Source organism: Sesamum indicum, linkage group LG2 (genome assembly GCF_026168435.1).
Source record: "Sesamum indicum cultivar Baizhima isolate 11 linkage group LG2, ASM2616843v1, whole genome shotgun sequence".
NCBI lineage: Eukaryota > Viridiplantae > Streptophyta > Magnoliopsida > Lamiales > Pedaliaceae > Sesamum > Sesamum indicum.
This window is the reverse complement of record NC_142658.1, coordinates 19,970,595-19,988,177: the sequence shown is the minus strand read 5'-3', so window position 1 is coordinate 19,988,177 and position 17,583 is coordinate 19,970,595. Positions and strand designations below refer to the sequence as shown.

General features: G+C 34.7%; 2 protein-coding genes across 6 annotated transcripts; one reads left to right on the top strand and one right to left on the bottom strand.

The window, feature by feature from the left end:
* Positions 1-114: 114 nt before the first annotated feature.
* On the top strand, positions 115-4,567 carry LOC105156275 (rRNA-processing protein fcf2). Its single transcript, XM_011072368.3, has 6 exons — positions 115-365; positions 1,759-1,980; positions 2,086-2,146; positions 3,541-3,618; positions 3,699-3,814; positions 4,006-4,567. Exons 2-6 carry the CDS (start codon positions 1,760-1,762, stop codon positions 4,127-4,129), a joined length of 600 nt encoding a protein of 199 aa, XP_011070670.1. The 5' UTR covers positions 115-365; position 1,759; the 3' UTR covers positions 4,130-4,567.
* Positions 3,837-8,324, bottom strand: LOC105156274 (loganic acid O-methyltransferase). Of its 5 annotated transcripts, XM_088877477.1 has the most exons (4): positions 7,742-8,310; positions 6,776-7,429; positions 5,561-5,761; positions 3,837-4,419 (listed from the first exon to the last, which is right to left on the bottom strand). In XM_088877477.1, the coding sequence occupies exons 1-4, from the start codon at positions 7,892-7,894 to the stop codon at positions 4,354-4,356; spliced, it is 1,074 nt and encodes a 357-aa protein (XP_088733603.1). In that variant the 5' UTR covers positions 7,895-8,310; the 3' UTR covers positions 3,837-4,353. The 5 variants fall into 5 exon arrangements, with proteins under 5 accessions (XP_088733603.1, XP_088733605.1, XP_011070669.1 ...); XM_088877479.1 differs by lacking the exon at positions 5,561-5,761; XM_011072367.3 differs by lacking the exon at positions 3,837-4,419 and having other exon boundaries at positions 5,321-5,761; positions 6,776-7,343; positions 7,742-8,324.
* Between the last annotated feature and the right edge of the window lie 9,259 nt (positions 8,325-17,583).

The following is a 17,583-nucleotide window of genomic DNA, read 5'->3' as shown; positions in this document are numbered from 1 at the left end:
TATATAAAGGACACTATCTCATATTATTGCTTCAAACAACGGAAGTTAACAATTAATACATAAATTAACATAGAAAGTGTTAATAGGTTTTCGACACTTTTTGAAGGTGTAACACTTTTACTTACCTTAGTGACTTCTGCGGTCCTCACCAGAGGTCCAGAGGAGAGTCAGAGAGACCGAGAGAGAGGCATCTCGTGCGCGTAGGAGAAAAGAATTCAGGCAAGTCTACCATCGCCGCAGACCCCCACCGCCACCAGACACAGCATAAAAAGGTCTCCACCGTCCGGTGACTCCGCCCATCCGCCGCTTCTGAACACCCTTCAATCGGAAGGTCTCAATCCTGATAAAAACCCTACTCACTCAAGGTAGGAATGTTTTCTTCAATTTCTTTGTATATGCTTTTGGTTTCAACTATCACTTCAATTGTGTGGCTTCATTGTTATGTTTTGTATATGGCTTCATGATTGTTATATTTTGTATATCTCCTTTGTATTAGATTATATTTGGTGAAAGATGTACTTTTTTAACTTGAAGAGAAGCACATGGGTGTTTTGCGCTTTTTAGAGTAGGAATTGAAACGATTTATTACTGAATGAACTGATAGGTGACGATGAGTACTGGTACAGACTAGATAGTGGCTAAGGTGTGTTAAGCAGTTACGGGCATCTGATATATGTTGATTGGAACCAAGAAGTAACTGTGGAGCTCTGTTTTTAAGTTGATGCATAATTTCTCTTGAGCAAATTGTTTTGCTGAGCATGGAAACTATGCATCGAAGAACATTTGCTTTCCACAAGCTAAAAGAATTCTTTATCTTTGCTTGATGACTGATTGTTGTTTCCACAAACTATTCTTGATTTTTCATTAGTTCACAAAGAAAAGATAGAGATAAAAGCTGAATGTATAGGCCTGAGATCCCAAAATACAAAAGAAGAAAAAGAGGAGTAGAGAGACAAACTAAAGTAGTAAGGCAGGTAAAGGCAAAACATTTACTTTTAATTCAATTCCTGAAACCATGTATATGCCAAAACTCCATGAGTCCATGACTTTAATAAAAGTTTTTATATATGAAAATACAAGTATACACATATAGATATACATATACATTTATATATACATGTAAATATATATACAACTATGACGAGAAATATGTTCATTGAGCTACTTGTTAGATGTAAGTAATATTACAAATTGATTCTTTGTCATGACTAATTACCATAACCAAGAATAAAAACCCTAGTATATAGCAATGGTGCTCAGTAAGTACTACAGTGAGCATCCCATGTGCATTGCCTGTTAAAGAAGGAAGGCCCTCAAATTCTACAGCTTAATCTAATTTATGAAAGAAAACGTCCTTGTAATATATTACTGCTATTCCAAAATAACCTATCATATTAAATCTCTGATAATTTTGATGCTTGTATACTTCTAAATATTATTATATTAGTTATAGAAAGAATGAAAGATGACTTGGTATTTTATTTATGTCTAGTCTACACATATTTTAAGTAATCCAAAGAGCACGATAAGATGCTCTTAAAATTGATATTAAGAGAAAACTAAGGCTCAAAAACATACTTAATCCCTACCTCTTTACTAATAGACTTTTAGTTATGATATCTGCAATTTTTGAGACCCATATAAATCTGTTAACTTGTTAAAAGTAGCTTATTTAATTCCTCAGACTGCTGCTATAGTTAACCATTTGTTTGCATCTTCGCACCATTCAAAACCCTACATCCTCTCAATTTATGTCAGGATGTCGGAAAACAACGCGGTGATAGGGCTTTCATGGCAACCTAAACTGGATGCTTTTTCATCTACCAAAGTTGAAAAGATCTCTTCCAAGGAAGCTGAAACCAGTGCCCTTTACAAACCCAATTCTCAACTCATTGATGGTCTTTTTCTTCCTCCCAATGACCCCAGAAAGCTCAACAAATTGTCCAAGAAACAAGTAAAGGATACTGCCGGCAAGAATTGGTGCTCACTCCAGTTTTCCCTCTTAAATTTTATTTTCATCGATTGCTTTTGTGGTTATGACCAGAAAGTTTTGATTTTGTAATGTGGATTGGTGTTCTGCAATAGGTTTGATATGCCTGCTCAAACAATCACCCCGGAGCTGAAAAAAGATCTCCAGCTATTGAAGGTGCTGTTCATTATTTGCTTTGTCAATGTTCCACCAAGTTTTTTGTTTTTGTTGTGTTTTCATATGGTTATTCATTCATAGTCCTATATGTATAAGATCAAAATATTTGAAACACAATTTTGCATCATTCGCACTTTTTGTCTTGCATTTAGCATGGCGTATCATGACACAACATTCTTGAACATGTTCATGTATTGGTTATAGGAGGTAATTGGTGACATTGGCATAATTTTGTGACAGTAGAATTATTCATCTATGTTAGTTATAGGTAGAAATCGGTGACAGCGTATGACCACAAATTAGTTTTTGATTGAATGTTTTGCATTTTATGGAGGCTGCCAAACTAAGTAACTATAATATGAACCAAACTCTAATGAGCTTTATAGTTTCTTATGCCCGTATAATGCAAAACAATGCATATTTGATATGTTGTGTGTATGTGTGCCATAATTACTTATCAGGCATTTCAAATTGTTTCAGCTATCTCATTTTGTGAAGTTCATAATTTACTTTGAAGGATAACATGCATGGGTTAGAGAATTCTCTTGTTTTCTTCTTTTTCTTTTTCTTTTTTCAATTGGGGGGAGGTGTGGTAGGGGAATGAAGCCAGGCCTTTCCCTAGTTGCCTCTTTGTGGGAACTGAGAAGTTTTGGAATTGAGTAATGTAGAACAATTTATTCTACCGATAATAGGGAGTCAATGTTTTATGTTTTGCTCACATGTCACGTCACATACACATGAGGTAGATGAAGCTTAGCATCTAATTGTTCTAACTGTTGTGTAGGATGATTGGACACTTAAGCTCATTTGAATATTGATGTCATGTCCATTAATGTTTGCTGGCCATTTTGTAGATGTATAGTGCTGCTTATAAGACTAGGAATGAAAAGTCAGTGCCTAAAACAAACTTCATATGAACTATGGATGAGATTCTCTCTTTTTGTTGGTAAGTTACATTCTGGAACTGGTTATGAAACTACTTTGTGAGGTTCTGTATAGTCATTGGAGGACCACCATGATGTAGAGATTGTGATATTAGAGTGACTAATGAAAGCAAACAATTTTTACCTGTAGAATATGAGTCTATTTGCTTCTTCCACTAGTACCTTGGAACAGGCTTTCCGTTTCTTTGGACATTTATTTGAATTGGATTGGCCTACAAGTGATCTTGGTCATTGATTCAGTTTCTATGAGAAATAAGGAAGAGAAAGGCATTATTAATGTTCTTTCCCCCAGCCTCTTTGCTTATAGTTAATCTTTATTATGAAGGTAGACATTTTGGTTCCTCCTGTTTTTCAGGAGGCGAAGTTTGTATTACAGCTTTTTTAATCTACTGCAATTTGTTTTTGAAAAAGTATTTCTTGGCAAAAAGTGATACGTGGTGATTGTTACAGTTGAGGAGTGCAGTAGATCCCAAAAGGCACTATAAGAAGGGTGATTCTAGATCAAAAACACTTCCCAAGTATTTCCAGGCAAGTATATCCTGTGATGTAAAAATATAATATTTCACTGATCTTAAGATGGAGATGTTTGAAGTTTTTTGATATATCAGGTGGGCACTGTTATAGAGTCAGCAACTGAGTTCTTTACTGGTAGACTTACTAAGAAGGAGAGGAAAACAACCCTTGCTGATGAGCTGCTCTCCGATGGTAACCTTCGTGAATATAGGTATGTAATATTTGCTAGATACTGCACAATGCTCCATCCTGTTATTTTTAGATACAGTACAGAGTGATGTGCAGCAAGCATTCTTTTATGCGTACACGTTGCTAACTCTATTAAGAGAAAATAAGCTAGTCATGGCATCATGGTCCTGCTAGGCCTCTAATTTGTTTTTCTTATGTACCATCTCTATGCAGGAAACGAAAGGTTCGAGAGATTGAAGAAGTAAACCGGCCAGCTGGGGTGGACAAGTGGAAGTTAAAGAAGTCGCGGAAGCATGGAAAGTCAGGAAAGAGTAATAGATCAAAAAAAGGGCACTGAAATAGCCCGACATTCAAATCGCCCTTCTGTTACCATTGATATTGGCTCATAACGAACTCCCAACTGCCAATTTATCCTAGAAATGTCACCAGTGCTGCTGGAGAACTGTGGATTAACCATTATCCTTTAGTCATTTTTTGCGATCTTCCAGAGATTCTTCTTGCTTTGTTGGTATGATGGGCAATACCGAAGTGCGTCTACCACATGGCCATGGCGAATATTAGTTACACCATCAATTTCTCCTTCCACTTCTTGGCTGCCTGTTCGGATCTTGAAATCTCAGTGGTAGCCTGGACGTGTTAAGATTTATTATATTACTACAGTGGATAACAAAGTGGAAGTAATGCATCTTGTAGTCAAGTTGTTAAACATTACTGCTTGTTTTATTTTGCATTAGTCTGGAGCTAGTTTTATAAAAAATTAATGTGGGTTAAGACACACGGGTTCAATTCAGTTCAACTAGTATGTTATAATTTAAAAAGAATTGCTATGGGTGAGATTTAAACAAAATTGGTATTTATTATGAGTGAGAGATGAATTTAATATAGGTTGATTATTGATTCAATCCATAAAATAATAGTAAAAACAATAAAAGTAAAGATATAAGAAAGGGAAAAAAACATGATTTTCTTCTCAAACAGAGTAGCACCTTTGGGACTCTCTCTCTCAAGCAGAATAAATGACTATATTTAGGGATAAAAAATATGATTGATCCTTTCATATTACAATATATGATTTTTTTATATTAAAATTATCTCTCAACAAATATGAAAAAATTTGATTGTATGGTTTGGCATCCCTTCAAAATGAGCATTCAAGATTTTCTTTATTCTTTTTCTTCTTCTTATTATTAACAATAGTACTACATTGCTCATAATTTTTTTTTCCCTCTAGATAAGAAATATATGTATTAGAGCCTTGCTAACGAGTCAGAATAAACCACGATGCCTAAGACAACTTATCATGAACAGGATAATGAACTCTACTTTTTGATGATAGCTAGGGTTTTCTGGTTGTCTTTAGTTAATCACATCCATCAATTCTTTTCTTTTCATTTTCAACTATTATTTTATTTTACTTTAATAAATCAATTATAATTGATATCAAATATTTATAAATAACAGTTATTGATAGTCATAACAATTATATATTAATTAATAATTTTAGATAATTATATCTAATCAACAACTATTATTAGAACAAAATAACATTCCGCGTTAATTGGTGAGGATTGAACCCATGATCTTATAGTCGTGGAGTCACAATTTTTTAAATCAAGAACTAGAAAAACATGATTGGCTTGCGCTGGAGGAGGACAAATATTAGGATGGTTTTGTCAGAGTTGGGGTCTGAGAAAAGTGGTGAAGCTTTAAGTTTCTTGGTGTAGCGATCAAACAATTCATCCATTATTTCAGTTCCAAAGTGATTTACCAGCATTCCCTCATTGACTGCTCTCAAGTATGAGGCACGCTCTTTGGGGCCTGTCAAGCTGCGCTTCCCTGGATTGTCTAGTATCTCCATTCTTTCCATTATGTAATTATCGCTTTTCTCTATTATAGCCTTCAATTCTTGAGGGACGGGGAAATATACTGAATAGTTGAAGGAGTCTATCTTGTCCTCGTAGAATCTTCCCTGAGAGTAATAACTTATGTCACTTAGTAAAAATAGGTATTCTTGGTATCTTTGCATAGTCCATATCAAGATTTTGCACCTTTACATATATAGGCATAAATTTGAGGGCTGTAAGTCGTCATAGACCATATCTGTACAAATTCAAATAGGCGGCATCACCACTATTTCTTAGATTGTGTTTGGTTGAGGAGGAAAGTGGGAGTATAAGAGAAGTGGAAGTAAAAATCAATGCATAAGAGATAATTTAATATTTGGTTAGGGGAAAAGATAGAGATTAGTAAAACTCGATATATATGAAACCCATTTGAAGTTCATTTTTGTTTTCATCTAAAATTAGGTGAAAAAGTGGAAGTATAAGATTAAAAAAATAAAAAAGAATTTTTATTTACTCTATTACCTATATAAATATCTATATAAAATTTTTCTCCAATTCTTTTCTTCTTTCCGCTGATAATATCATACATAATTGCCATATAAAAGATAATAAATTGCTGAAAACTACTACATCAAAGTTAATAATCAGGTAAACAATCTTATCAGCAATTTTTATTTTATTAAAACTGAACAATTTAGAATAAATGAACAATACTCATTTTCATAAATATTTTTATTAATAAAAATATTCTTATTCTTATTTGAAAAATATTTTTGTTAATAAGGTTTTTAAATTTTTAATATACTAAAATTATATTAATATAATATTAATTTATTTATTTATTAATACAAAATGAAGGAAGGATTATTCAATAAAATTATAAAAAATAGACCTTTCTTCTCAATTTATTTTCCTCGTATAAAAGAAAGAAATATTTAAAATTTATCCACTTCCAATTGTACCAAACAAATTGAAGTAAAACTATTATTCTTTGGCTTTCCTTCCCCCTCCCCTTTTTACTTCTCCTCCTCCTTTCACTTCCCTTTTCATCTAACTTGAACAATCAGAATTGAAGGTAAAGAGCCACCTCTAGAAGTTGTCAACTAAACTTGTTTGCAGGATGGGTCTTGAAACTTTACCTTTTTTGCCATGTCGACGAGGCATGAACCGAGATGATAAACCTCGGTGAGCACTGTGTACGCTGAGTTGGGATTCCAGGAAGCAGGGACTGCAGGGACAAGAAGGGCCATTAGCCCCCCAGGCACCAGCTCCTCTGCTCTAGAATCCAAGAATGACTTTATATCCTTGGCATACTGATTTGCATACTCTTCACACACTTCTCTCCTTGCTCCAAAATAGTGAACTTTCCCACTGTTCCACGCTGGAGATGTATTGTCCAGCACTGCCTTTGGCACCTCAGAGAGCCAGTGAAGTGAAAAACACGAGTAGCCAAAATGAAGTGAAGCTCTCGGCAACAGGCGGCTGTGGAAAGAACCTGGCACTCCGGTGACATGGTAAAGTCCTTGGGGGGGAAGTGAACTGAAAAGAGTGTTGAAATCATTGGTGACTTTATCATTAAAGAACACTTGAAAATCAGGGATCTGCATAACTTTTCCATCTGTTTCGAATTTGCGTTTGATAGCTTCCACTATAATTTGCATAGCTGCAAAAGAGTTGCGCCCCGTTGAGCAGCCAAAATCTGCAATCCTGAATGTAGAAGAAATGTGTTTGATATCTAGTTTTCTGGAAATTTCTTCTTCGAGTATTGGTTTTGCCACGTCTATAACTCCTCCCTGCTTAAGGAAGAACATGTTACACATGCTACTCAGAATTGGGAAAATATGGAATAGGGCTTGGCCATATGTGACCAATTATACGACAATTGTAATATACTTGACGTGTGATTGGGTACAATTCAGGAAGGTGATTAATCATGCGGCAAGTTTATTGCACTTAATTTGGTTAAGCCAAAACCTGATTTGAATAAAAATTTCTCAAAAAATTTTGCTCTTTGAAACTTCATTACTAATAAAGAAGAAAAGAAGAAGAATTTTGGTTCTTCTCCAGAACAGTGCCATTTGCTAGAATACAAAATGGAAATATACCTGGTAGGATGAGTTCTGAGCATAGCTATTAGGCCCTTCTCCACCATTCATAACATATTGGCCGAGCATTCCTCCTCTTACATCATTGCTGCTGTCGGGATCGACAACCTGATTCTGGACTCTAAGGTTGAAACCCGATCGGCAGCTCAACATGCGGATGCAAGTTGCCGGAGTTGTGATCAAGAAGAATTGCCTCACGGAATACAATAGCCTCACCTTCAGTTTGTTGTATTGTTATTATTGCATGATGCTCTTTGAACTGCATTTCCAATCACTGGTAATAATGTATGATGTTTGATAGGCTTGTTAATGGATAAGTATTATCCTATTCATACTCAAAGATAATTTTGAGACCCATACCCTACCCAAAAGGACTAAAAGATCCTGCATTATCATGTACTCATTAAATTAAATGATTGAACATGGGTAGGGTCTAATACCTTAAAATACCCATGGGTATGGGTAATGACTTGATACCCTATCATACCAATGAGTATTGATATTATTAAGCTCAAAGATGTTTATTTATTTCTTAATTAATTTTTAGTAAATCAATCGACTAAATCTATTTAATATTTTAAAAAATTAAATAGTATAAAATCATTTCATTACATATCTTATTTATATTAATTACTTATTTAAATTTTGATCAAATATGCTAGAGTTTTTCATGTTGATTCCGTAATTGCTCAAATTATGATCAAATTAAACAAATTTTAACTTGACATTTAGAAAATAAAAAAAATATGAAGTAACTTAATTTAGTTAAATTTGACTAATACATGGAATAAATAAAATTTGTTTGAACTCAAATTATTAAAAATTCACCAAATCAAAGCGAAATGCAAACAAATTCAAATTCAAATGATACTTAAGAGATCTAAATGAAAGTTAGATCGATTATACTTAATTTTATTTATTTTTACCAACTCTTACGTCTTTATTTTTATTTTGAATTTGTCTCAATTTCATGATAAAATAATATTATTGGTCCATTATCTGGATAAGTTTAAGATTCTTATTTAAAATTTTATTAATATCGATCCGTTGTTTGGATAAAATCAAGTTTATTATTTAAATTTCTCAATTTGCACCTATTGAAATTCGAGTAATTAATTTTAGTTTATCTGCCGACCGGTCATGAAAATCCACTTATAAATTATTTTGGTAACATATATTATTTGACTTGAATGTAAACCTATAATTTGAGAACTTATAATCTTTTAGCCATATTGTAAAAGAAAAAGAGAATGGGTCTCAAATAGGTAAGGCCCAAGCTCTACCCTATTCTTTTGAGTACAATTTAGGTAAACCTGTTGGAAAAATATTTGGTTTCAAGTAATGAAAACGATGTTTTGAAATAGTACAATCGGATTTAGAAATCAAAAGCAATAAAACCACGTTAGAACAAGTAACATAAAGCAATTAGAAACGCTATTTACGACAAGAAATTTAAATCAAAAACTTACAACGAGAATTGTATCGTAACAATTCTCAGTCCAATTAAAGTCGTTAATTTAACCGAATCGCAGAATTGCTGCTTGCCTTGAAGAAAATATACGCCCCGTATCAGCAGTGCACCGAGTTCAACGTAATTTCTCCCAGGATAAGATGATTATATTTCTTTCAGTTTTAGCACTATACCTAAGAACACCTAGATCAAACACTCAGAAGCTTATCGAAACAAGAGACTCAAATACCAAAATTTGAAAGAAATACGAATGCCAAGTGAAAGAAGGCAATTGAGAGAGTGTTTAGGGAGAAGTGAGAATGTTGTGTGTTATCAAATGAGGGATTGCAGCTTTATATAGAGGGTCATTTCTTCCCAATGAATGCAGGAATTGAACACGGCCTTAATGGCCTTCATTTCAACTTGAAGGTTACAGCACTAATTATCCACTAACGGCAGAATTGCAATCAAATTATATTAAAAAAAATTGAAACAGTAGCATTGGGAATTGATTTTGATTAAAGAGGCAATTTGAATGTGAAATGAATGTCCAATACAAGAATTTGCTGCTGCGAATCAAAACTCCTTTTTCCTCCCTCATTCTAATCTTTGAATTTCAAAAAATCAGATTATGAATTTCAAGAAATCCCCACAAATTCAAAGATTTGAACTTAAGTTTTCATGACTTGCTTTCAACAATGGTACCTTTCGGTTTGAACCACTGTCTAAGTTATCTAACATTAGTTATCACCAGGTCAAATAGAACTAAGCCTTGAATTTAAGCCTGTGAGTGTGACAATGTCTGTTGCAACAACAAGCCACCAGTTTTGTGTTGATCTTTAGGGTTGACACTTAGGCCATGTATCCTGATCCTGTTCATGAATGCTTTCAGGAATAATCCAATTCCTTAGTTGCGGCCAAACAACGATATTCACTTAGTTGGGCGTCTCCTGGGATGCACTGCTAGCATCTCATCTTATAAGACTTGACCCCATTCAGAGATAAACTCTTACGATACTTGCAGTAGCATCACCTTCCAGAATTTCAAGGGAGAGACTCCAGATACAAGGTATCAGTCTATTTGGTGCTCTGACATACCCTTACGACTTGTTGATACCACATTAAACTTTCTTTGTGGGATCTCCACTCAAAGATTGGGTTGCCGTCGTAGATACATCACTGACGGGTTTTCAGTCCCATCCCCAATCTGGACTTATGAACTTATGACAGATTCAATCCTTTCATCAAAGGATCAACCACATTGTCCTTTGTTCCCACAAAGTCAATGCCTATTACTCTGTCTGACACTAATGCCCTTATAAACTTCAGTCTAACTTGGATGTGTCGTTTGGTCTTTTGATTGTATTTATGACTTCTTACCTCTGCTATTGTGGTTTGGTTATCACAATGTACAGTTATCGGTGGAAGAGGCTGACTTACAATGAGAAGTTGTGATAACAACCCAAATAGCCATTCTGCCTCGGTACCAGTTGTATCTAACGCACGTAACTCGGCTTCAAATGTAGACCGGGTTATCAAAGTCTGTTTTGCAGACTTCCAGGAAACTGTGCCCCCACCTAAGGTAAAAACATATCCTGAACACCCATTGCTCCCGAAAGTTTTGGCTATCCAGCTAGCATCACTATATCCCTCAAGAACAATAGGGAATCTGCAATAATATATGGCCAGTGACACTGTGCTCTTTAAGCACCTTAGTACTCTATCCAAAGCACCCCAATGGGTTTTGTTAGGACAACTAGTTTTCTAGCCAGTTTAGAGACAGAAGAGAATATATCTGGTCTCGTGCCATTTGCCAGATACTGTAAGCTCCCAATAATTTGGGAATACCTTAGCTGCGGAATCGAAACACCACTTTCATTTTTGAATAAAGCTACAGAAGGATCATATGGTGTTTTAGCAATTCTACTGTTTTGATAACTAAATTTCTCAATTATCTTCTCAACATAATGAGATTGAGAAATGACTATTCCATCAGTTGACCAAGTCAACTTGATACCAAGAATCACATTAGCCTCACCCATATCCTTCATTTCAAACTTATTTTTAAAAAATGACTTGGTTTCAATGATAATATCTAGACATGATCCTATTAACAGAATATCATCCACATACAGGCATAGAATTATCATTTTATCTCCTTTAACATTGCAGTATATACATTTGTCATTCTCATTTACAGTGAAGCCGAACACAAGAATAGTTTTATCAAACTTTTCATGCTACTGTTTGGGTGCTTGTTTAAGTCCATACAGAGACTTAACAAGTTTACAAACTTTATGCTCGTTACCATGAGCTACAAACCCCTCAGGCTGATCCATGTAAATTTCTTCCTCGAGTTCACCATACAAGAAGGCTGTTTTCACATCCATCTGATGAATCGGGAGATTATACACCGAAGCAAGTGCTATAAGCACCCGGATTGTAGTCAATCGAGCTACCGGGGAATAGGTATCGAAATAGTCTATTCCATCCTTTTGTTTAAATCCTTTATCCACCAATCTGGCTTTAAACTTATCTATGGTCCCATCAGGTTTCAGTTTTCTTTTAAAGATTCACTTGCACCCAATAGTAGTATACCCCGGAGGGAGATCGACTAGCACCCACGTTCCATTGGAAACAATGGAGTCCATCTCACTTTTGACAGCTTCTTTCCACTGCTTGGCTTTTGAAGAAGCCATAACGTCTTTAAAAGTGATCGGATCATCCTCGATGTTGTAAGTGACAAAGTCACTTCCAAAATCCTCGATAACCTAGCTCTCTTACTCCGCCTAGGTTCATCTGACTCCTCATAAGTCTGATTAGAACTATTAGAACTAACCCCCACATTTTGACATCTTTTCCACATGTTCAGGAATAGATGTGGAGACAAGTGAATCATCAAATGAAACATTTGAAGGTATTCCTGTTTTTAACGGAAATACATTTTCTAGGAATACAACATCACGAAATTCGACTATTGTGTTGACCTCAATGCCTGGAATTTCTGATTTAATAACCAGAAATCTTAAGGCATAACTTGTCTCCACATAGCCCAAGAACACAACATGGACAGTTTTAGGACCTAATTTCTTTCATTTGTGTTCCGGGATCAACACTTTTGCTAGGCACCCCCACACTCGAAAGTATTTGAGGCTTGGTTTCCTACCTTTCCACAACTTGAAAGGAGTACTCGTATTGTGTTTCAGAGGGACTCTATTCAAAATATAGCAAGCTGTATTCAAAGCCTCTCCCCACAAATACTTTAGTAACTCGGAGGTTAGTAGGATATTGTTAATCATGTCTTTGAATGTTCTATACTTTCGTTCAGCCGTTCCATTAGACGAAGGGGAATACGGAGGAGTCTCTTCATAAATAATGCCAAAAGTTTGACAATATTCATTGAACTTACTCGACTCATACTCTCATCCTCTATTAGACCTTAGTCTTTTAAGTTTCTTACCAATTTGAGTTTCTGCTTCATTTTTGAACAAAATAAATTTATGTAAGGCTTCATTCTTATTTTTTATGAGAAACACATAACAGTATCTACTGCAATCATCTATAAAGGTGATAAAATATTATTTGTGGTCCCTGGTCAAAACTCCATTCAACTCACAAATATCAGTGTGAACTAAATTAAGTATTTTCGAATCCCTTTCAATTGATTGATAGGGTTTCCTAACTTGTTTAGCTTCTACACAAATTTGGCATTTGCGATTTCGCTCAATATTTTGACTAGGAATTAAATTCAAATTCATCATTCGTTTGATCGAATTGAAATTTAAATGACCTAACCTACTATGCCATAGAGTAGAAGATTCAACATTATAATAGAATCAGAAACATCAATTTTATTATTATCAACTCGAACTTTGAACAAGCCATCGTCTAAATAGCCTTTACCGACAAAAATACCATATTGATGAATAACAACTTCGTTAAACTTGAAAACCAATTCATATCCCTCCCTAACTATTACAGAACCACTAATAATATTCCTTCTGATAGTTCCAGCATGGTTTGTTTGCTTTTGGTTTCTTATTTTTGGAGGCCTTGCTTTTATTGATGGCTTTCGAATTCGAGTTAATCTTATTCACTTTCTATTTCCCCACTATAAGATTGGCCCTTAGTTGATATTCAGCAGGCATCTTGTGCGTTTGATTTCTATGTTCTTCCTCAATGCTGATAGCAATTATAAGATCATCCTGAGACAATATCCATTTCTGATGCTTGAGTGTCATGCCAAAATTTTCCCAAGATTTGGGAAATTTGTCCACTATGGACATGACCAAAAACTTCTGGGGAAGCTTCATCTCAGCATCAGTCAGAGCCTACTCAAGGTTGATAATCTCATGAGTCTGTTCAGCTACAGACCGGTCTTCAACCATTTAATACCTCACAAACTTGGAAACATAATACTTTTCGAGCCCTTGCTCTTCAGTATTATATTTTCGGTCCAATTCATCCCATAGAGACTTAGCAGTGTAAGAATCGGAACAATAGACATCGAAAAGCATATTTGACAAGGCTGACAAAATTGCTCCTCTGGCTATTTGATCCCTTTCAGTCCACTATGCTATCTCAGCAGTTTTGGGATCGGTATCAGTAAGTTCAGGTCTGATCACCTGAATCACTGACAAGAGTCCTTTCATCATCAACCAAATTTTCGTTCGTTGTTGCCAGCGTTTGAAAAATTGGCCCGAAAACTTGTCCGGTAAATCGGTCAAGTCGACCTTTTCTGTGATCGAAATTGCAATAGAAATCGGCTCGGCCATCTTTAGTATTTTAGGAAACTAAAAGTAACGTTTCAAATAAAGAGTTTGAAAATAGCGTTTTTCAAAATAGTTCCAACGACAAAATCCGATTTTTCAAAACCTGTATGTTTTCTTCAAGATTGTTGGAAAAATATTTGGTTTCAAGTAATGGAAACGACATTTTGAAATAGTACAATCAGATTTAGAAATCAAAAGCAATAAAACCACGTTGGAACAAGTAACATAAAACAATTAGAAATGCTACATATGACAAGAAATTTAAATCAAAAACTTACAACGAGAATTGTATCGTAACAATTCTCAGTCCAATTAAAGTCGTCAATTTAACCGAATCGCAGAATTGCTGCTTGCTTTGAAGAAAATATACGCCCCGTATCAGCAGTGCATCGGGTTCAACGTAATTTCTTCCAGGATAAGACGGTTATATTTCTTTCGGTTTTAGCACTATACCGAAGAACACCTCGATCAAACACTCATAAGCTTATCGAAACAAGAGACTCAAAATCCAAAATTTGAAAGGAATACGAATGCCAAGTGAAAAAGGGCAATCGAGAGAGTGTTTTAGGGAGAAGTGAGAATGTAGTGTGTTATCAAATAAGGGAATTGCAGCTTTATATAGAGGGTCATTTCTTCCCAATGAATGCAGGAATTGAACACGGCCTTAATGGCCTTTATTTTAATTTGAAGGTTACAACACTAATTATCCACTAACGGCAGAATTGCAATCAAATCATATTAAAAAAAATTGAAACAGTAGCATTGGGAATTGATTTTGATTAAAGAGGCAATTTGAATGTGAAATGAATGTCCAATACAAGAATTTGCTGCAGCGAATTAAAACTCCTTTTTCCTCCCTCATTCTAATCTTTGAATTTCAAGAAATTAGATTAAAAATTTCAACAAAACCTTATGGACATTTTATAGAGTAGGATATGAAAAAATTATCGTAAGCATTTGTTAGGTCTAAGTCCGAGTCGGACAATACCCACCGATTAACAAGCCTAATGCTTAATATTCAAGCGGTTACACGTGAAGAATCTTATTACAATTATGTTGAAAGATACAAAGTTAGATGGATAAGACGACATGATGGGTCATATTATGCATTTGTGGAACACATATTGTTGTCCATATCCTATTGCTAAGCATATTAACAGGCCTAATGCTTGATGTTCAAGCGGTCACACGTGAAGGATCTTATTACAATTATGGTGAAAGATGCAAAGTTAGATGGATAAGACGACATGATAGGTCCTATTATGCATTTATTTGCCCATATCCTATTGCCAAACATATTGAACATGCCAATATGGAGAGCACTCTATGCAGCTATTCCTTGTCAACCTGCTAACACTCTTCCGTCCGATTTATACAATTGATATTATCTTTTCCTTTTCACTGAAAACAGCGAAATAAGTTATGGCAAATTGATGTCATTGTATAAGAAAATCTAATTACTGAATTGGGTAAACTTTAATCTTTGTCATAATTATAAATACTCTTTTATTATTTTAAAAATTATAAATACCTTTTGTAATTAAAGATCGTGCAATAATACTCAATCGTGACAGCCTATTGTTGAGGATGTTTGTTAGACGGTCGTTAATTTTAAAAATATATTTGTAATGTTTCGAACAATTAAAAATATTTATAATTAGACAAAAATCAGGAGAATTTATTGTAATTAACCGAATTTAATTAACTTTTTTTTCTCATAGTGGGATGCAATACAATAAAGTATGAAATATGAGACCTCTGGAAGGAGAGGCAAGAACAAGTTTCATGAATTTTGGACAAAAACAATTAAGATCTCTAGTTTTGGAATCGGCCAAGTTTCATATGTGACACAAAATTGAAATATAGCATGTATGTGTATTAAAAATCAGGATTGGATCATATGTTCGACGGAAGAACATTGCGATCAAACAAGTTGAAATCGCTACTTAGTTTGAAACAAAAAGTTGGGGGTATATCAATTTGGGACAAACGTCATGTCTGATTTGAAAATTGGCTTGAAAACTTTTATCATATCTATTAGTGGGTTTGGCATCAGTCTCATAATTAAATCTACTTCTTTACAATCATAATTCTCCGACAAGAAGAATTTGATATGCAATAATTCTAATTATTTTATTTTATCTCAAACCAAGGAAAGGTGGTAAAAAATTACCTAAAATATAATAATTATAACATACATTTCATTTGTATGTAACGTTCATTTTTTACATTAATTATTTCTTCTAATCATGTCAATTAATTCATTTGATGAATCAGTCCTACAAATCAACTCTTTTGATAAATTAAAATAATGATAATATATTGATAGAACGGAATTTATTTTTCCTTAACTATGATAATTATTCAAGCTTGAATTAAAGTCTAAATATCATAAAATAGTTTATATAAAATGCCGTTTGCTTTCTCTTATTATACATATTTATATACATTCTGAAAGAAAATAAAAACAAAAAAATGAAAAAAGAATAATCATGTAATTCAAATTCGATGGACCATGCTGTATATCTACTACTTCAACAGGTATCAAAATCAGTTTCCTATGTCAATTTTATTTGTATGTCTCGATTCTTTTCTGTCGTCTTTTTTTTTTTTTTATGTTTTTTCCCATCCCTTACATGTATTTTGGATCATATTTGGTGTTTGTTTAAAGTTTAAATTTTTTTTCGTTATTCTTATTATGCAATTTCCTCTTTTGTTTAGCCCTTTGTGATGAGGGTAATTACCTCAATCAAGGGAAAAGGATAAATTGCCCTTCAATCTTAAAGGAATTAACAGAAATAAACAGGATCCACATGTAATTCTGCAGGTCGAGTCGGCCTGACCCGATCTAAAAGGCAGACCCGACTTGATAACCGTAGGATCATCCGACACCCGAACGCCCAGATGACGCCACGTGACACCATTCTATATGATACCGTACACTTATCATATGAACATTTATGATAAATGCATTTATTACATTCTCAATCTTACAAGCTCTCCTTAGATCGAATTCGATCCCACTCTTTCTAATTTAAGCATTAGAAGGCCTTAGCTGGGGGTCACCCAACAAGTCTAAAGAGTGTTTTGTTCTCAGGATCCATTGTGAGAAAGCTTGAAAAGGGTTCTGCAACCCAACCTCAGGGTATTAAGATATGACGATCCGACTCCAATCGTGCGACCTGCATCATTTTGCACTCCCAAGGAGCGGGAAAAGCCGTAGTACGCTTTGAGTGAAGGTCGACCCTCCTTCCTTCGCACAGAAACATCACAGGTGGATGTTGGGATAAGGTTCGTATATGGCTTTAGGAATTTTTGGAGCTCTCCTCAGGCGTAGTTTTATGTGATCATCTAATAACGCAGTCTCTGATTCAGCTAGTGTGATTCCTAATACAAGAGTCAAAATTGGGACCACCCAGGACTAGTGTGATCCTAACCCATCTTCTTCTTACTTACACTATTTTCTTTTTCGGGATTGATGTCCGCTTTAGCAATGGAAATCAGAAAAAAACGATAGAAAATTCATATTCAATAGATAAGGGATTGTGAATTTGTTCTCAGTGAAGACAACTGGATTGGGACAATCAGGTCGGTTCAGTGCAGAATACTTTTGTTCATGT